The sequence below is a fragment of the Ceratotherium simum genome, chromosome 3 (assembly GCF_057802395.1).
Source record: "Ceratotherium simum simum isolate JZ-2026a chromosome 3, ASM5780239v1, whole genome shotgun sequence".
NCBI lineage: Eukaryota > Metazoa > Chordata > Mammalia > Perissodactyla > Rhinocerotidae > Ceratotherium > Ceratotherium simum.
The window spans coordinates 37,706,987-37,726,884 of NC_141902.1; the positions used below are offsets into that span (position 1 = coordinate 37,706,987).

Sequence of the window (19,898 nt, forward strand, 5' to 3'; positions counted from 1 at the left end):
TATTTCAGGGAAGGGAAGATGATATATCTTCGACTCAGAAAGGGAAGACACTTTTCTTCCTCTTCCACTTAAAATAAACCCAACCTAGGAATGCCGCCTCCGAGTCCCGCCCCCGGGCGCGCACATCAATCCCGCGGGGGTGTCTGCCAACGGGCGGTCACCGCTGATTGGCTCGTGTCGTGGCCAAAGGCAGCGCGGCATTCCAGGGTCAGCGGATGGTGATAGGCTGCTGAAGACGCACCCCCTCGCCGACTTTGCGCCACTGCCGCTCCCGCTCCCGGTGCAAGGCAGAGATGGCGACTGCGGCTCGGCTCCTGCGGCGGCGTGTGGTGAGCTGGAGGCTGCGGCCGCCGCTGCCGCCGCTCGCCGGCGTCGTTTCCCAGCGGGCCCACTCGCTGTTGCCCGTGGACGATGCGATCAACGGGCTAAGCGAGGAGCAGAAGCAGGTAGGGAGCCTGACCCCCTCCCGGCCCCAAGGCCCCCTGGCCCCGGCCTATCGCGCTGCTCGGCGGTCGGCTCGGCGCTCCGCTGCCCCGCACCCGTGACGTGTGCGCGCGGGCCTCAGCCTCAGCCTCAGCTCTGCGGAGACAGCAAGGCCCGGCTGCCAAAGTTAGATGAGGAGGAATCCAAGACAGGAGAGCGCCTGGGAGACCGATGGTGTTTTGGTGGAGGATTGGCAGGGGCCACTCGCATACGGCAACATGGCCCTCAATCTGTCTGAAGCTGGCTTACACCTGAGCGCTGACTACGGCCATGATACTCAAAACTGGTTGGGCTGGCCAGTGGCTTAGCGGTTAAGTGCAGCGCTCCGCTACTGGCGGCCCGGGTTCGGATCCTGGGCGCCCACCGACGCACTGCTGCTCCGGCCATGCTGAGGCCGCGTCCTACGTACAGCAACTAGAAGGATGTGCAACTATGACATACAACTATCCACTGGGGCTTTGGGGGAAAAAAAGGAGGGGCTTTGGGGGAAAAAAAGGAGGAGGATTGGCAATAGATGTTAGCTCAGAGCCTGTCTTCCTTAGCAAAAAGAGGAGGATTAGCACAGATGTTAGCTCAGGGCTGATCTTCCTCACAAAAAAAAAAAAAAAGCTGGTTAATCATCACCAGGGAATCTTTTTCGAATACATAACCTCCAGGGTTTTGAAATGCACCGTGTAGTCTGCTTTAATTCTTCGACTCACTGGGTCAAAGCACAAAGTTAACAAAAACTTAAAAGATGTTACAAATGGACCTGAACCGGAGCCTTCCTGGAACCTTTCCCCGGAAACAGGATTCTCCTGTGGCTCCAAGCAACTGCCTGAGCTTCCGGAACTCCAGAGCTCATTTGGGTTTATAGTCAGCAGACAGACCTTTGAATTGCCCCAATCAGAAAGGGTTCAATCCTAGTTCTCAAAGTTTCCTGCCAGGAGTTTGAGTAATCCTGTTCCGCCAAAGGGTCTGGGGCAAAAAGAGCCTGACGCTTGCCATAACTGAAGGGGGCGTGGCCACAGCACAGCGAGTGGGGGCGAGAAAGGTACTGGGGAAGACTGGAAGGGTCAGCAGGGGTCAGCTCCTGCAGGGCCTTCTAGGCCTGGGTAAGGAGCTTGTCTTCCAAGTACAATAGAAAGCCATGGAATGATTTTATGTAAGGGAATGACATTTAAAAAATAATCGTCAAGCTTTAGCCTGAGGACCTTAAGAAAGAGTGGTGAGGGGGCCGGCCGGGTGGTGCAGGCGGTTAAGTGCGCGCTCTCTGCTGCGGAGGCCCCGGGGTTCGCCGGTTTGGATCCCGGGCCCGCACAGACACACCAATTGCCAAGCCATGCTGTGGCAGTGTGCCATATAAAGTGGAGGAAGATGGGCACCGATGTTAGCCCAGGGCCAGTCTTCCTCAGCGGGAAAAAAAAAAGGTTTGGCAGATGTTAGCACAGGGCTGATCTCCTCACCAAAAAAAAAATAGAAAAAAAAAAGAGTGGTGAGGATCATCTCTAAGGAAGCATAAACTAGTGGGGCCTCTAAGTTTCAGTCTGATGCTTGGTGAGGTCCTTGTGGCCTGTTTCCAAGTGTGTACTCAGTAGTGAAGACGCTGTCCTAGTGGCAGCAACGTACTGTTTTAGCGGCATCTGTCCACTTCTCCCTCTAGCTCCGGCAGACCGTGGCTAAGTTCCTTCAGGATCACCTAGCCCCCCATGCCCAGGAGATTGATCACAGCAACGAGTTCAAGAACCTTCGCGTGAGTCATGAAGCCCACACTGGGGGGACAGGGGGACAGTCTGGGAGCTGGGCTGGGAGTTGTGCTGCTGCTGCCTGGAAGGGCTCTCACAGTCTTCTGGTAAATGAAACCTCCCTGAGAATGCAGCTCCTTTCTGTGAAGCATGTGGCTCTCGTTGCTCCAGATGTGCCAGGTTCCTGTGACTGGCTGCCTTCTTCTCACAGCTCACTGCACTCACCCCATTCTGTTGGCAGGAGTTTTGGAAGCAGCTGGGGAACTTGGGAGTCTTGGGCATCACGGCCCCTGGTGAGTATAGTTTCTTTCCCTAAAGAGAACTTTTCTTGCATGCCCTTTAACTCCATTCCCAAAAGAAGCAGGAAAGGAGGGGAAAGCTGGTGCTCAAAGAGACTCAGAACTTCCTCCCTCCTGGACATGAGAAAGCACCCATTGACTGTCAGCCCAGAGAAGAGTACATTCTTCTGTTTCTTTAGGCAGGGATCACGAGAAGCCAAAGGGATTAGGCCATGTGTTTCTCTTGGATCATGATCACCCAGACTCTGCATGCTTAGTAAGCTCCTCCAGGTGATTTTGAGAGTTTAGAAGACTCTCCACATCATGCAGCTGTCTTTGTACCTCGTCTTACTGTCTCCCCTAATCTCTAAGCTCTTCCCTACCAGTAGCATCTAGGCAGGACTACTCAGGACAAGTGTGTCCTTATGGGGACTGCCTGTGCCCTCTGCCATGGCTTGGCCCTGGAGCTCATTTGGGAGCAGATGGCGGAGTGAGGAGAGGGATACCTGTCTGACCCTCCACGTGAGGCAGATGTGTTTAATAGGCTCTCCCTCGGCCTGCTCAGTGTCCCCTCTGGGTCTTACTACTTGTTTCTAGGAGGAGGACAGGGAGCTGGTGGGCTCTGGTTTGGGTGTTGGCCTCTGAAGGAGAGGCCCAGCCTGGCTTGCAGTGCCCAGTAAAGAGATGAGTCTGTGTCTTCACCAGCCAAAGCCTGGACGGCCCACCATGCTTCAGCTTGTATTCGGTGGGCATTGGCACAGAGGTGGAATAGAGTATACTTCTCCTCACATCTTCCCCTTCACCACTTGGAGACAGTTCCTGGGATTTGAGCTGATCATAGAAAGTTACATCATGAGTAATGATAAAATGAAACCACGTAAAAATTAATTTAGACCTTCTTAATGTAAAATGGTAGGGGGATAGGCCACTGGGAACTCCCAAACAAGACTCTTTCTTCCACTGTGTCTTGGGTGTTTATGAGCCCCCAGAGAGAATATGCTTCTGAATCAGATGGCATTTCGTGGAAGAAAGAGGCAGAAATCAGATGAAAAACGTTTCAAGGGGGAACCTTGAAAAGAAAACCAGATATGAGTTCTGGTTTCCCCATGGTTGTCCTGGTGGCTGTTTCCAATGTCACAGGCCTATGGGCATTCCTTCCCAGAGTTGCAGGGGTGGAGCCAACCTTTCCCTAGAGCCTAGGATGAGCCTGATTTCTTGATCAGAGTAAATGTGTGCAGAGGGTCTTGCTAGGGTTTACCCAAACAGCAGGACAGTGGGGCGGTACCAGGTGACCCAGCCGCTTTGATTTTGGATCTGCTGCTAAGTAAAAGCCACATTTTTTTATGAGAAGTTCTGAGATTTCCTACCAGCATCTCTTCTGCCCGCTGCTGCACTGCCCACTAGATTTTATCTCAGGATGGAGCTCTCCTGTCTCCTGTTACTAGTTCAGCTTTTTTTTTTACTTTTTAAATTGAGATATAATTAACATATAACATTGTGTGAGTTAAAGGTTAAACTTTAACCAACACAGTTAAACACTGTGTTGATTTGATAGTCCTGCTTCTTTAGATCCAAACCTATGCCATGAAAATCTCACCTTCCTCACGCATTTTTTTTTTCAGTTATTTTATTGAGGTCATAATGGTTTATAACATTGTGTAATTTCAGGTGTACATTAGTATTTATCAGTTTCTGTATAGACTGCATCGTGCTTACCACCAATAGTCTAATTTTTATCCATCAACATATATATGTGCCCCTTACCCTCTTTCACCCAACCCCCTTCCTCTCCGGTAACCACTAATCTGTTCTCTTTATACACATGTTTATCTTCCACATACGAGTGAAGTCATGTGGTGTTTGTCTTTCTCTGTCTGGCTTATTTCACTTAATATAATACCCTCAAAGTCCTTCCATGTTGTTACAAATGGGACAAAAAGATTTTGTCTTTTCTTATGGCTCCTCAGGCCTTTTGGACACACTTCCTCTGCTCTTTATCTGTTCTTAGTGCTTTGACCCTCCCTCCCTCTTTGGGTTTCTCGGTTAAACTCCAGGTCCTCTTTCTTCAGTTATTCATCTGCCTCTGCATTTCTGTAGCTTTCCGAATAGTGGGTGTTCAGATTCTCTTGTCTTCATCAAGAGGTCTATCTGGGATAAAACAGGAGTTGCAATGACTGTTTTCTGAACCACATCTCAGCTGACTTGAAGGAGCAGACAAAACCAGTTCTGTTAGCTTGTAAGCAGAGTCCACGGCATCAGTCTGTTGGGCTTGTTAAAGGGAACTTGGAATAAGTGCTCCAAGGGTGTTCCTCTGCTGCTAGTAAAGACAAGATAGCTGTCAATGGCCTAATTTAATGCGTGCTGTCTTTTCCACTCCCCTGCACCACCTCCACTCCCAGTTCAGTATGGCGGCTCCGGCCTGGGCTACCTGGAACATGTACTGGTGATGGAGGAGATATCCCGAGCTTCTGGAGCAGTGGGACTCAGTTACGGGACCCACTCCAACCTCTGCCTCAACCAAATTGTGCGCAATGGAAATGAGGCCCAGAAGGAGAAGTACCTCCCCAAGGTGAGGATGAGAATGGAAAAACACACGCCAATCTCGTGGTGCAACCACCAACCATGAGGCACCCTCCCGTGTTGGCGAGGGCTGGTCAGACTTGCTTACCATAGCATGCTGCCCTGAACCAGATATGGTTAGGAAGGAGTCAGGGATTTGCTTTAAAATATTTCAGTCAAAAAAGTTAAAAATAGGGCCGGAACTCCTGAGTTGCAAATGGACAACATTTGCAGAGTACTTTAAGAAACGGAAGACTAGGGCTTGCTTCCTTGCAAAGAGAATGGCAAAGGAAGAGATGTTTTCAGTCTTGTAGATATTGGGCTTCTCTTCCAGGACTTTACCAATACCCTGGTCTGAGAGAGCAGTTTGAAGAGGTGTCATGTGAACAGGCAAGATGCAGTATCAGGGAGCTCCTGTAGGGCACTTCTGAGGTCATAACCAGGCCCTTCGGGGTTTTCCTTGCAGCTGATCAGCGGTGAGTACATCGGAGCCCTGGCCATGAGTGAATCCAATGCTGGCTCTGATGTTGTCTCCATGAAGCTAAAAGCAGAAAAAAAAGGTGAGGCTCCTCTTGACTTGAGAGCTGAAATGGACAGAGGAACAGACCTTCTCAGGGTGAGGGAGCAATAATCGGGGGTGGCCTCAGCTGGGTTTCCAGAACTGTTTCCCAGCTGAGAAGCTTCTTGCTCAGCAGCAGGTCTATGGACTGACTGGCTGAGATAGGCCAACACGGCTTCAGCAAATAGCCAACCTCCTGTTCTTAGGAGATCACTACATCCTGAATGGCAACAAGTTCTGGATCACCAATGGCCCCGATGCTGACATCCTTATTGTCTATGCCAAGACGGATCTGGCCGCTGTGCCAGCTTCTCGGGGCATCACGGCCTTCATTGTGGAGAAGGTGAGTGGAGCAAAGTGCACAGAGGAAGGCAGAAGAGCAGACTGGAAGGAGGGTGGCCAAAAAGTGGAGGCCAGGGATGATGGGTCAAGTCTGAGGACTGTGGAACCAGGCCACACTAAGAGGTCCAGGCAGGTGAGGACTGAAAGGAGGCAACTGGATTTGACAATCAGGACGTCACTGGTGGTTGTGGTGAGAGCAGCTGCGGCAGACTGAGGTGTGAGTAGGAATGCAAGTGGAGACTGAAGGAAGACTGCACCTTCCAAATCTTGACACTAAAAGCAGGAGGGAGAGAGCAGGAGTTAGAATGAGAAGTTGGGAGTCTGAGTCTGTTTCTAAGAATGGGAGAGAACTGAGCAAATTTTTTGGTAAAGAGGAAGGAAAATAAGAGGGAGAAATTGAGATGTGTGCAAGTAAGCAAAACACAATGGTGAGCTGAGGGAGAAGAGGTAAGGCTGGGTTACAGGTGATGGTAGAGGAACCACCTGCCTCATGACGGTGAGGAGGGGGCCAGGGACCACGGGAGTTCGGGAGCTGGTGGAGAGTTTTATGAATGAGTGTCATAAAGGTTTGCAATACCCTCCAGAGGGAGAGGGGGAGAGTAGCTGATTAGCATTGGAGGGTGAGAAAAGTGAGTAGCCCGAAGGGCCTGGCTGAGGTTGGAAATCTCAAGGTTGTGTAACGCCACTCATCAGCTTGGAGGAGAGGGGAGCAACATGCGTTATTGCTTTGCTGGGCACCAGCCAACGCATGCTGCATCTGACGAGTCAGGTCAAAGCACGAAGGTGGTGGAATTGACCCCAGGTGGGACTCAATTAGGTACAGATGGCAGAGGAACAAGGGAGCAAAGGAACTGAGTGTGCAGGTGAGGATGTCTTGGAAGTGATTTTCCCCGAAGAAAGGAAACAAAGCCAGGAAGAGTCAGTAGGGCCCCAGGAATCGGGGTTTCATTGAGAAAGAACTGCTCGGGTGAGAAGTGCAGAGGACGCAAGCTTGCAGCAGAGGAGGCTGGGGTCAGGGTGGGCTATTAGGGCTGGCGCTTCCGGGAGTGGAGCAGTTGCATACAGAGCGGGGCCCCTGGGAGTAGGGCGCCGGTGTGCCGCGCAAGTATAGGGACTTGTTAAGAAAATGGGCATTTCCCAGGGACCTTCCTTTCTGTAGAGCCCCTTGGGGGCTGGTCTGTAATCAGAACCACCTTTTGTTCCTGTAAAGGATATGCCTGGCTTCAGCACCTCCAAGAAGCTGGACAAGCTGGGGATGAGAGGCTCTAACACCTGTGAGCTGATCTTTGAAGACTGCAAGGTTCCTGGTGAGTCTCTAAGGATGGGCGAGCCCCTGTCCTGACCCCTTCACAAGCTGAGAAAGCCCATCTCTGGGTTAGAGGGGCTCACCATTGTTAGCTTACCAGTGACATGTGGCTAGACAGTGGGCCTGCCACTTGCCCGCTGGCCCGTACATGTGGGACTCAGGCTGCTGGGCAGAGCCCTGCAGCTGTATGCCTGACTGTGGCTGCGATGAGGGTGGTGTTTCCTGTGTGGATAATACACTGTGCCTGGAGCTAATATTCCAGGATCTGGAGGAGAAAGGTAAGATCCGCCCTCACCCACTAATGTCCTTCAGACTTCCTCATTTGTACATTTCCCTGTACAGCCTGAGTGAAGTATTCATTAATGATGCTAAAAAACCATGGAATAAACTGATGAAGCTAGACTTAGTAAAGGGAAGGCAATTCAGTTGGAGTGTTTTCTCCCCTGAAGTAGAATTGAAAATGTGACACATCATGGAGAGCCAGCGCACCGCCGTGTGCTAATGAGACCGAGGGCATAGATTTGATCATCAACTAGGTTTGCTCTGCACCTCAGCCTTAGAGCATTCCTCTCCTCCGTGATTTGCCACCCAAGAAAAGTGTGCCTTGATTACAAGGAGCATCTAGGGAGGGTGTCAGTGCAGATCCTTCTTTGTCATCAGGAAAAAACTCCGCCATCATTACAGGCAGGTCAGTGGTGTCAACTCTTTGTACTCAGTTTCCTGCTCTCCTCTCCCAAGGCCATCCAGTGTCCTGGCTTCCTGGGTGGAGAGGTGCTCCGCAGTTTCTGTCACTAACACTGAATGGCCCACCTCCTGGACAAAGACTCTTCAATGGACCACCCAGGGCAGGGGCGGGTAGTGATATTGGACCAGAGCGGACTCAGACTGGGGGAAAGAGTAATTCTCTGGTTCCTTTATGGGCACAGGGAAGAATTGGATGACTTCTAGACCAAATTAGCTTTTCTTCTTTCCCATCCAAGGCAGTCAAACAGGAAGGGAAGGGGAAGATCTAAGTATCAAGCCTTTGTTTCTGGTCTTGTGGATGGTGTGTGTGCAGGGGGCTGGGGGGTTCTTCTAGCAAGCTCTACTTCTGACTGGAAGTGGTAAACTCCTTCCTTTTGTCTCACCCGGAATATGAAGGTCAGCTGACATATTTCAGTGCCTTGTGTGAGAGCCACAGTACCAAACCTAGTAGCTTTGCTAAAAGTGAGGAGGCTGTGGACAGCCCTCTTCCCTCTGACGGGCACTCTTCCTGGCAGCTACCAACATCCTGGGCCATCCCAGTAAGGGCGTCTATGTGCTGATGAGTGGGCTGGACCTGGAGCGGCTGGTGCTGGCTGGTGGGCCCCTCGGGTGAGTGTGACTCAGGGGGGAGCTGGGCTTTTGGCCTCCTTGGCAGGTGGGGCCACTGCAGCCTTCCCCTTGGGGGTCAGTGGGAGCTGCCTCCTGGCCAGTGAACCTTCTCTCCTGAAATAAAATGAACCTTCTCCCACACATAATTTCTTCACACTGAAGAGAAATGTCATTAGGTGACTGGCAGAAGGCTTGAGAAGCAATACTGCTTAGTTACTCAGGAGGTGAAACAGGATGGCCCAGGCTCTAAGGCCCTTCTACGCAGGGGTCCTGCCGCTCTGTCTGGTCGTGGAGGAAGGGGCACAAGTCCTGGGCAGTCAGTGCAGTGACTGAGCAGGGGCGACAAGAGTCATGCTCCTTTACTCCTCCTTGGGACTCCAGCTCCTTGTCTCGCTGAGCTGTCCCCCAGGCCTTTTCATGCTGGCATTTTGCCACCCCACCTGACAGTAGGGAGACAGTGAGGCACCTCCCCAGTGGCTTTCTCCTCTCCGGCAGGCTCATGCAGGCCGTCCTTGACCACACCATTCCCTACCTGCACATGAGGGAAGCCTTTGGCCAGAAGATCGGCCACTTCCAGGTGGGTGGACCACTTTTGTTGAAATGTCCTCCTTGATTGGGTTCAAGTTTGTTTAACAAATGAGTAAACAGGGCATATGCTGTGGGGCATTTACTACCCTCCACCAGCAAGATGAGTCTGAACGCTTGGAATGCAGGCTTCTTCAGCATGCTCCCTGGCTTTGGAAGTTGTCGGGAAGTTCATCACATGTCACCTCACTTCCAGTTTGAGATGAGTGAACGAGGCATTGTGAGGGTGGAGGGTGAAACGTACGGGCTGTGGGGAGGGCTGGGGAAAGGGAGCGGCCTTTCTAGTCACACTTTCTGGGCTGAAGTCACTGCAGGACGTTAATGAGAGCTGTTTAAGGGGCAGTGTCCATGGTGCAATGGCAGCTCTCTGGCATTAACTCCAGACACACTGCCACTTCTGTCATCATAGGCAAGTCCTTTCTCCTCTCTGTGCCCTGGCGTCCCCATTCCTGGCGGTCAGGGTGCTACTGCTGACCTGCTTTTGGTAACTAGGGAGAATGTCTGAGGGGAACGTGGCTCCAGCGTGTTGACCTGTGACCTCCCTTTGTGCCCAGCTGATGCAGGGGAAGATGGCGGACATGTACACGCGCCTCATGGCGTGTCGGCAGTACGTCTACAATGTTGCCAAGGCCTGTGATGAGGGCCACTGCACCTCCAAGGTAAGGGCCAGCCCCCCAGGAGAGAGGGCGGGGCAGCGGGCCAGAGGCTGGGACTGGCTCTCTGCGTGGCCCCGGCTGACCCGAAGCCTCCTCCCGCAGGACTGCGCGGCTGTGATTCTTTACTCAGCCGAGTGCGCCACACAGGTCGCCCTGGACGGCATTCAGTGTTTCGGTGAGCAGCCCCCACTGCCCACACCCAGGCTGCCCTTGCTTCCGCAGCCCGCGGCTGCCTCCAGAAAGAGGTTTCCTCTTCACTCCTTACCCTGGGCTTCAGCTGGCTGCCGCTGAGCTGGCACGTTAGGCTCCCTCTGCCCCAGGAGGACATGGAATAGCAAATGAGAAAATGGCTAGAGGCCACAAGTTGCTACTTCTGTCAGCAGTGCCCCCCTCTCAGCCTCCCCGCCTGGTCCTGTAGACACTGGGAAACGAGGAAAGAGAGATACCTCAGAGGGGGGACAGCTTCATTTCAAGGCTGCACAGTAGTTAAGAACACAGACTAAGTTTGAATCCTGGCTCTACCACTGACCGGCTTTGTGACTTGTGCAATGACTTAACCACTGGGCCTGACACCCAGTAAGTGCTCTGCAGTATTTTCTTGTCCCCCCTTCTCCATGTCTGCTGGTGGTTTTCTCCAATTTGGCCTGGTATCCTCAGCACTCTGGGTGGCCTTCCAGCCCCTTGCCCACCCTACCCCCAGCCAGGTATTCCTCACACCCTCCCCCTCCCACCTGCTGCTGCTTCTCTTTGACTAGCCCCCCGCGCCCCCCCGCCAGTTTCTATCTACTTGGCCTTCTGTTTGCTTTCCTTGCTTTGCCCATCACTGTTCCTGTTGTTTTCCCTCTGCCCAAACCCTGGCTGCAGGTGGCAACGGCTACATCAACGACTTTCCCATGGGCCGCTTTCTGCGAGATGCCAAGCTGTATGAGATTGGGGCTGGGACCAGTGAGGTGAGGCGGCTGGTCATTGGCAGAGCCTTCAACGCAGATTTCCAGTAGCCCCAAGACCTGTCACCCACTTTCCCAGCACCTAGAGGCCTTTCTTTGGAAATAGAGACGTGACAGCTCTCCCCTGGCCCAAGGCAGTCCTGGCTGTTCAGCTGCCCTTCTTGCGTCAGTGCCCTGGCCTCTGCATGAGGTTGAGTTCTCCACAATGGCTGCCAAGTCCCGTGGGCCTCAGAGCCAGGCCAGCCAGCCAGCTCAGGAAAAGCATTCAGTGGCTTAATATGGACTCAGCAGGAAGCATACTGGCTTTTCTGGGGCTTAGTGGGAGGGCATTAGTGACTCTGTGTCCTTGCTCTCTAACTTCCAAGGCTGACGCCCCCACCTCCCAGGGTGGGCACCTTGGGGCAGGCAGGTGGCCACCCCTTTTTCTTGGGTGATCTCTGGCAGGGACTCCTCTGCTCCAGTACATCAGAAGCATTGCCCCTCTCCATTTATTCGAACTTGGTAGCCTCTTTTCTTTCTGGGAAAAAAAAAAAACCCCAAACCTAGCCTCTATTTCTTCCAATTTCTAAAGGCAGCAGCTCCCAGCAGCTCATGAGCAGGCACCCACTCTGCAGCAGCCTCTCCATCTTTCCAGGGCTTCATTCTTTAGGGCTGAAATCCCACCATGTTGGGGTGGAGCTCTGGGAACAGGCATCTCAGAACACCTGTGCCGCCCAGAGTCCACAGTGGGGTAGAGGTCAGCGTGCTTGAGAAAGATCGGCTCAACACTGGCCTCCGTGGCAGCACCTCTGAGCCCTTTGGCACTGCTCTGTCACTGCCACCATCTAGTCCTGGCCATGTGACAGCCCACGGCTGACTAGGCAGCAGGCCTGGGTTGGCTGGCTCAACTCCAGCCAAGGCTGCATACATTTCTCTAGACACCCTATGGCTGATTTTGTTACAGCTGCACAGCGGCTGCTGCCATTTTGTATTAAACATATTATGAGGCAAACCCATCTGCTTCTAAACTGGTGTTTTTGGGGAAGAGCAGTCTACTTGCTACTGCCTCCCATCTGGCTCCAGCCCCATGTCCTTAGAGAGTGGCTGGTCCAGGTCCTGCTCCTGCCCTCCAGCCTGCTCATCAGTGATGGGGGACAAGGGGATGGAATCAGTCCCTAGGATAGAGGAAGTCTCAGCCTCCCTTTCCCAGATCTCCCAGTGATTTTTAAAGGAAGGAGGGAGTCCAGAGTGGTAAGAGTCTTGGAGCTAGAAGGAAGCTCATAAATTTCTGGAAACCATCCCCATGTTTTTTAAAAGATAAGACCATCTGATTGTCCCAAGGTCAGAACTGGAGCTAGAATCCAGATCAGTAGAAATGGGGGTTCTGAGAATGCCAGCCTGGGGCCTCACTGCACGGCCACCTGGACGGAGCATGATCAGAGCGGAACAGGTTTGGGTTCTACCCCATACAAGTTCCCTAAAAGAGAACTGGCTTTCTTGGCTCTCAGCCCAGTGGCTCCTGTTCCAACTTTTGGTCCTGGCCTGTAGCCAAGTGCTGTTCCCAGTTTGATGCTTGAGATAGGTGGAGTGCATGCCTTACCAACCCAGCCCAGGTCCATGCTGAGGGGAAGACCCAGGGCTTGTGGCACTGTCCCTTCACTTCCCCACCCCGCCCCCTGCTGTGTTGGAGCTAAATGTGGCTGAAATGGTGGTCTTGCTGGGTTTAAAGTGTGGGTGGACCAACCAGCCTGGAGACGTTCAGAATGTGACCAAATGGAATGTTTCATCCAGTCAGTCTGGTTACAGAGCCCTGCCACCAACTTGGGGAGAATGTGATTGTCTCCCTGATGTTATATGTGAAATAGAAGAGAAATGTTTAAAAATAAAGCCAAAAAGTGTAGTCTGAATCGTGAATGGGAGAGCAGGAGAGGGGGTCACTTCCACTTTGGTTCTTGTGGGTTCTTGGTTGTCGATGTGCACTGTGCAATGCTATGGCACCAGCCACCAGCACTGCTCCTTCCTGGGGCTGCCTCTAATTCCACTCCAATTTTAGGCAGGTCACACTACGTCTGGCTCCCTCTTTGACTACCATCCCATTCTTTGTTTTCCTACTGCTTGCTCTGTGGGATAGCAACAGAAGCTAAGGGAATGGTTCTCCAAGTGTGGTCTGGGCACACCCTTTATCAGAATTTGGCAACCTGTAAAAAATGCACGTTCGGAGAACGGCCCCTAATCACATCTCCAGGGGTAATTCTGAGGCACAGGCAACCTTTTAGAACTGATCTGGGGCCTAGAGGATACTTCCCCAGAGGCCTGAGTCCTAATTCTAAACGCATGTAATCTAATAATGACAATCTCTTACCTATATAGCCCTCTCAAGTCTGGTTTTGACATATTAGTTCCTTGATCTTAGCAACAACTGCGTGCAAGAGACTACATTGCGCAGGGCCTCCTTCCAGAAGACCGCTAAGGTGAGCTGACCAAGCGTATCCGAACAAACGGCCGGTGAACCAGCCACGCCCGGAAGCCGGGTGGAGCCAGAGCTGGTGTCAACGCGGCATGGGGGCAGGGGCCGGGCACCTTGTCTTGATTTGGGGGCAGGCTCCCAGCCCACGCCCCGCCCGGCGGAGCGGGACCCACGACCCAGGGGGCCGTTAGTCGCGACCCCTAGCCTAGGTCAAGGCCAGGGTCCTCTCTGACCCCCTTCCGCGAGGTACCGCGCGCCGCGGAGCGCTGCTCGGGCTCGCAGGCTCCGGCTCGGGCTCGGGCGCGGCTCCTCGGGCCCTGCGTGGAGCTCGCCTGACCCCTGCCGGCCGGCCGCGGGGTCGCAGGCGCGCAAAGCCCGCCGCTCTCGGGTGTTTGCCCGGTTCTCGGATCTGGCGGCTTCCATTGTAGGCTTTCAGGATGCAGAAGGCTCAACGACGTTTTGTTTTGCCAAATGAGGACATTAAAGAAAAGAAAAGCCAGCTGTCCTCTATCTTGTATCATGTCATACAAGAAAGGCCACTTTTGGCAATTAAAAAAAGTGAGAAGGGTGCAAACTCAGAACAAAGGCCAGTGTTTTTTTATTTTTAATATTTTGTATATGTTTTATGTTCATGGGTTTTAAAATATAGTTTAAAAGGCTTATTTGAAAAAAAAGCCTCCCCATCCTCCCCACCCCTCCCAGGATGAAACCACTTTTGAAGCTTTAGGAGACTTCTCTTGGTAATTCGCTTCATGCCTCAAAGTGATATGCGTACTCACTGATTGAATTGCAGGCACTTCTAGAGATAGTTCTTTCAAGTGCATACATTTGATTTATAAGAAGCTCATTACATGCCCACATTTTCCTCACTTCCTAAGGCCAGTCCTGCCCACAGGCCTGCATTTGGGAACCCTGAGATCAGATGGTGCAGAGTCCCAACCACATTCCTGGCTGTCCCCTGCCTCTGCCCACACTTAGTGCTCCTCAGTACCCAGAGCCCAGAGCCACACTAGTTCCTGTGGGAGCTCTCCCCTCCCTGTGTGCTGGACCTGGTCTCTCTTCATGAACAGGGAGCTGTTCATGAAGCTGGCCTCTCCTACACACAGCACCCACCCATTCTCAGACAGAGCTAGCTCGTCTAAATATTTCTTGGATCCACAACAACCTGACAACTTGCCTGCCTTCCTCCAATCCATGCCCCTCAACCCTTCTTCTATAGTAAGCCATAGTGAACTATCAAGCTCCCCCTAAATCCTTCAGTGGCTCCCAACACCTATAAGATCTAAGGTTTTGCAAGGCAAAACCAAGGAAGGCCTCCACCTTCCCCTTGGCTGCTTCTCTCCCCATCCCAGCTGAGCACTTGTACTCCGTGGTAAATAGTCTTCACAAGCGGCGCTGTTTCTTACCCCTGTGCCTTTGCCCCAGCTGGTCCCTCTGTGGAGGATGTCCTTCTAGCCCTTCGCCTTGCTCTTGCTTCCTCATCCCTAAAGGCTTCAGGAAGACCTCCCTTCTCTAGCCCGTCCCCATCTCACCCATCCTGAGTGGGGCCCCGTCCTGCTTCTCCCTCCGCGTAGCTCATCAGTGGGCTTGCCCCGCTCTTGTAATTTTCTCGTGTGTCTGTTTCCCCTGCATTAGGCTAAGGACTAAAGGGCCAGGATTGTGATTTAGCTGCCATCATGTGCTCACCATCCAGCCTGGTTCCTGGCACGTAATAGGTGCTCCACAAATGTTTATTGAAAGAGAAGGGTAGTCATGTGACCCTTAGCTCACATTTTGCTGGTACCATAGTTATTTGTGTATGCGATTACCTCTGAGTATACTGTAAGATCTCTGAGGTTGAAGACCATTTCTCACTTAATTGAACCCTCCCAGCAGCACCCAGTGCTCATAGTAAGTGTTCCGTGGCTATGTTCATGCTGAATGAGTGAAACAACAGGTGGGCCAATCCCTGGCCTAATCCCCAGAGTTGGCAGAAACAGCAGAGCCAGCCGGCCTGGCCTGGCCCAGCTCTTTCCAGGCCTTCTCACCCTGGAGGAGCCAGGGCCCAGCTGCAGAGGGGAGGCCCTCACCCCCGGATTCCTCTGACCCACTCAGAAATAGTAAGGAACTGTGATGAGGGACCCTGACCCCTCCTCTGCCAGCTGAGGACAAGAATGGGGATTGGATGGAGTAAGGGGGCAGAATCGGGGCACACATCATCCTTTTTTTTTCTTGTGTAAAATGTATGGTATATACGGAAGAGCGTGTAACATGCATATATGCAGTGTAAAGACAATAATAAAACAGATTCCTGTGCACCCAGCACACGAAGAGAACATTCCAAGGATCTTAGAAGCCTGTGTGCCCATCCCTGACACAGTCTCCCCAGAGGACCCACCATCCTGAATTTCATGACAGTCCTCTCCTCACTTTTCTTTATGGTTTCCTGCCTCTGTGTGTATCCCTAAGCAATATTGTTTAGATTGTTTGTTTTTTAACTTTCTACAATTGGAGTCATACTAAATACATTCTTCTATGTCTTCCTTCTTTGGCTCATCATTGTTTTTAAAGATTCATTCATGTTAATGAGTAGAGCTGTAATTTGGTCAATTTTTTTCTTGTATAGTATTCCATTGTGTGAAAATATTACAATTTAATTATCCATTCTAGTGTTGGACATTTGGGTTGTTACCAGTTTGGGGCTACTCTAAAACATTCAGCATGTGTCTTCTGGTTTATAGGAACTACAGTTTCTCCAGTTACATTCCCAGGAATGGCATTTCTGTGTCATCAGGTATACACTTGATCAACTTTACTAGGTAATTCCAAACTGTTTTCCCAAGTAGTTATGTGCCTATATATTTTAGAATGATGCCACCAGAGCTGACCAGGGGCAGAGGTGGCATGCCAGCCCCAGGGCCAACTCCATGAGCTTATTTTCAGCAAGAGGGAGAAGTCAGATGGCTAAAGTGTGCATCATGCTTCCCTGCCCAGGCCCATAACCTACATGGTCAACAAACCTTTAGAGACAAGCTGAGAGCCATGCACGGGTCCAGGGGCTGAGAGACAGCACTGAGTTAGCACAGACCAGCCTCAGAGAGGGACAATTATATTTCCACTTACTCTGCCAGGCAGCCAGACACAGCTTTGCCCTTGCAGACATGGGAGAGAGAGAAGGGCTGGACGGGTAAGTGGGAGTTTTCTTGAAGAGAGAAGGATGTTCTGGGCCCAGGGATAGCTCAGCACAGGCAATGTCTTCCCTCCTCAGATGACAGTGGATCAGTGGAGGAACTACAAAGGGCTGCCCTTGCCAACAGTAAAGGGAGGGAAGAAAGAAGACTAGAGCTATGCCCAGAACCACAGAGATAGACAGCTCCGTCCAAGTACACCTGTGCCCTTGTGCCCATCCAGGGGCAAACGCAGGTGCACACACACATTGACACACACACGCTGCACACACCAAGAGACAGGCTGTGAGACAGGCTGCAGGAGTGGAGGCAAGGAGTGTGAGCTCACAGCTGTCCGCGGGAGATAAGCCCAGCACTGGGGGCTGCCTGCCTGGCCTGCCTTGAGTCCCTGACACATCCGCCTGGGCTCCCAAGAGGCCTCTACAAAGCCGGGTGTTTTCAGGACAACCTGGGGCCCCACCCCAAATGCTTGTTCTATTTATGGGAATGGGGTAGCAAAGTGTCTTAGTCTGGACCTGAGCCTTATCCGATGCTGCCAGGCTGGGTATGCAGTAGGTCTCTTTGCTTGTTGAAGCAAAATTGTTTAATTTAATTTATTATAAGATGAATTAAGATTTAAAATAGGGGGAGGAGGAATCCGAAATGAGAAAAGGCTAAGGAGGTGAGACTTGTCCTTCATAATTGGCCTGCAGCCTGTCCAGTGCTTCCTTTCTTTCCAGACTCCCGCTGTTGGCCCAGAGTGGAAGGGTGGGGTCGTGGCCATTGTAAGGTTGCTAATTAAGGCTGAAGGTATGTGAGTTTTACACTGAGGTGGCCTGGGAATGTGGGGATCTGCTCCCCAGTGCCGAGACTGCTTCCAATGCCCAGAGCTGGCAACAGTTCAGGCTAAAGAGTCACCACCCAGATATTCAGACCAGCCACTGCCAGCCCCTCTCACCTCCTCTCTCCCACCCCCACGTCCCAGGTGCCCCTGGGCAGAGGACACCCTGCAGTCCTACAAGGCTGAGAGGAGAGGGGATGGGAAGCATGTTGGCCTTTGGGATCTCCATCTCCCCTGGGTACCCTCCCTCCCTGGGAAGCTGCCTGGCTCCAGAGGGAAGGAAGGTGAAGTTCTCACGGGAAAGCATCCGGGGCCCTCTGCAGTCTTCTCCTTCTGCGCAGGATGCCCAGGTGCTTGGAACCCTGCCCCCCACCCCACCCCATGCCCCATTCACTGACCCCTAGGGGCCTGTCAGAGAGCTTCCTGCTGCAGTTTTTCTGCACTCCCCACCGGATCACCCACACCTCCAAGGGGGCTGGAGTCTCATGTCCTGGACTACTGAGCCAGACAGAGGCCGTGGGGGTGGGGCAAGACCCTGGAGGTGCCTCAGAGTGTGGAGCCTGTTGTCAATGGGTGACAAGATGATCTGTAAATGAGGCTGTTAGCCCTCCCCAAAGACGAGTCAGAGAAATGCTGGCTCCTCAGAGTTAGCTCTGAGACATCTCCCTCTCTAATGTGTACCCTTCCCTCTCCCATATTCTGTATTTCTTAAACTTCCATGTTCCCCTCTGCCCCAAGGCTGGAAGCCCAAAGTGGCCATTCTTGTGGGCTCAGCCATCTTACACTTCCCGACAAGGTCCTCTGATAAGCCCCTTCCCTCCACCCAAACCACCCCCACCACCACCACCAGGAACCACCACCCAACTCATTTCCCTGCTGCCTCATGGAAACTTCATCTCTCTGCACCTCAGAGAGTCTATGAGGGCTTCCTGGGGCCCAACACCCAATCCCCAGTCAGTGGATGGACCTGCTTGTCCACCTCCTGCTCCTCAGCCCACTTGCATGACTGGCCCCTCCATCCACCAATCCCCAGCTCAGTTAAGAACAACTGGTATTACTGAGTCACCACTATGTGCCTGGGTGCCAGGGATTCAAAGACCAGCAACAGTTATGGGGCCAAAAGAGCTTACAATTTAGTTGAGGACACAGACAAAAAACAGATCATTTCAATCACTCCTATCAATTCTAATGTCATTCATTCTTTAAGACCTAGCCGTGACCGCTCACCTAAACATTACCTGTCTCTGATTTGCTGCTGGATCCCCAGCATTAAGCCTGGCTTAATGGAGGTGCCCAACCAATAAACACTTGCATAATGAATGCCTGCCCTGGGGGGCTGCACCAGGAGACCACCTTGCTTCCTGTCACCCTCCACCAAGCTTATCTAAATGAAATCAGATTTAACTGAAACATCAAGGGCAGACTTATGGGGGGAAGGGCAGAAGTGGGCAGGGGAAGTCCCAAGGCTTTGCCTGAACTAAATTCTCCGATCTTTTCAGTAGCAGCTAAAAGAGCAGGGTTCTGGGGCCACAGACTCTAGCTTCTCCGAGAAGCCATCTGGACTGCCAAAGCCAGAACTGTAATTTCTATGTCTCCAGGTTTCAAAGAGTCTGCTCTGTGGAACCCATAACTATCGTAATCCAGCCACTGAATTAATCAAGTCAGTAAATTTTATAGTAAAAATATACACAAATCACAAAACCCACAAGCGTTAGAGACTCAGAGGCCAAGGTACTATCACAACTAGTCCTGAAAACAGGCAAACTGGGCTGGGAGGAGTGAGCCTGCTGGGAGGCAGGGCCTGGCACACAGTAGAGCTACAGGAGGTAGTCTTCTAAGGTGATAGGAAAGTCCAGCACTGTGACTCCCTGGCAAAGCAACTGGACTGCAGAGCCGCTGCAGCACAGGGAAAGGCTTTATTTCTCAGCCAGTCATTCATTTATTCATTGTCATTCGGTGATTGTTACTGAGAACCTACCATGTGCCGGTCCCCTGCCAGGCTGTGGGGAAACAGCAGGACCCAACGCAGACATGGGCCTCCCCCCAGCCTAGTCGGAGAGTCAGGCCTCACCCAGGAACCATTCACTTGCCACGCCGGGCTTGGGAGGGAGGGAGCATCGCAGGTTCAGGAGTGTGATTGGGGGGAGGGGAGTAGGGATCAGGGAGCCTCTAGGCTGGGACGGCCTCAGTCATGGGTTCCAGATTCGGATCTTCATCCTGACAGCCAGCAGGACCCACAGACGGGTTTAAGCAGGAGAGTAGTATGATGTGATCTGTTTTGGAAAGATCCCTCTGGCTGCTGCGTGGAGAACAGGCTGCGGGGGATGGGGTGGGGCAGAGCGGATGCAGGAGGCCAGGGCTGCGGTTGCTGGGGTGGGGAGGAGGAGGTGCAAGGAGTGGAGGTAAATGACAGTCAGGCTGTGGTGATGGATTAGATATGGGTGGTGGCTGGGGAGGGAAAGGGAGGTGCCAAGAATGACTCGCAGGTTCCTGGCTTTTGAAACTGGGTGGGAAGTGGTGCCTTTACTCCAAAATCAAAACACTGGGAGAGCACTGGGTTTGCCTGTAGTTGGAAGTTGGTTGAAGTGCATCTGATGTTCCTGAAAGACCGCATTGTTATTTCAGTGTCAAAATGAGTGCAGGAAAAGGGTACTTTTGAGGAGGCTTTGCAAA

General features: G+C 52.3%; 1 protein-coding gene across 1 annotated transcript; it reads left to right on the forward strand.

Annotated features, from left to right (window-relative positions):
* Positions 1-276: 276 nt before the first annotated feature.
* On the forward strand, positions 277-15,773 carry IVD (isovaleryl-CoA dehydrogenase). Its single transcript, XM_004421413.3, has 12 exons — positions 277-446; positions 2,126-2,215; positions 2,449-2,500; positions 4,885-5,054; positions 5,511-5,604; positions 5,810-5,946; positions 7,156-7,252; positions 8,511-8,604; positions 9,100-9,181; positions 9,744-9,848; positions 9,948-10,020; positions 10,710-15,773. Exons 1-12 carry the CDS (start codon positions 294-296, stop codon positions 10,841-10,843), a joined length of 1,281 nt encoding a protein of 426 aa, XP_004421470.1. The 5' UTR covers positions 277-293; the 3' UTR covers positions 10,844-15,773.
* Positions 15,774-19,898: the final 4,125 nt, after the last annotated feature.

What these genes read in the sequence shown, in the direction of transcription:
- IVD (XM_004421413.3), top strand. Translation starts at nt 294, where the DNA reads ATGGCGACTGCGGCTCGGCTCCTGCGGCGGCGTGTGGTGAGCTGGAGG. An exon ending in TGAAGACTGCAAGGTTCCTG is followed by an intron (nt 7,253 to 8,510) that starts GTGAGTCTCTAA and finishes TCTTCCTGGCAG; the next exon opens with CTACCAACATCCTGGGCCAT. An exon ending in GGACGGCATTCAGTGTTTCG is followed by an intron (nt 10,021 to 10,709) that starts GTGAGCAGCCCC and finishes CCCTGGCTGCAG; the next exon opens with GTGGCAACGGCTACATCAAC.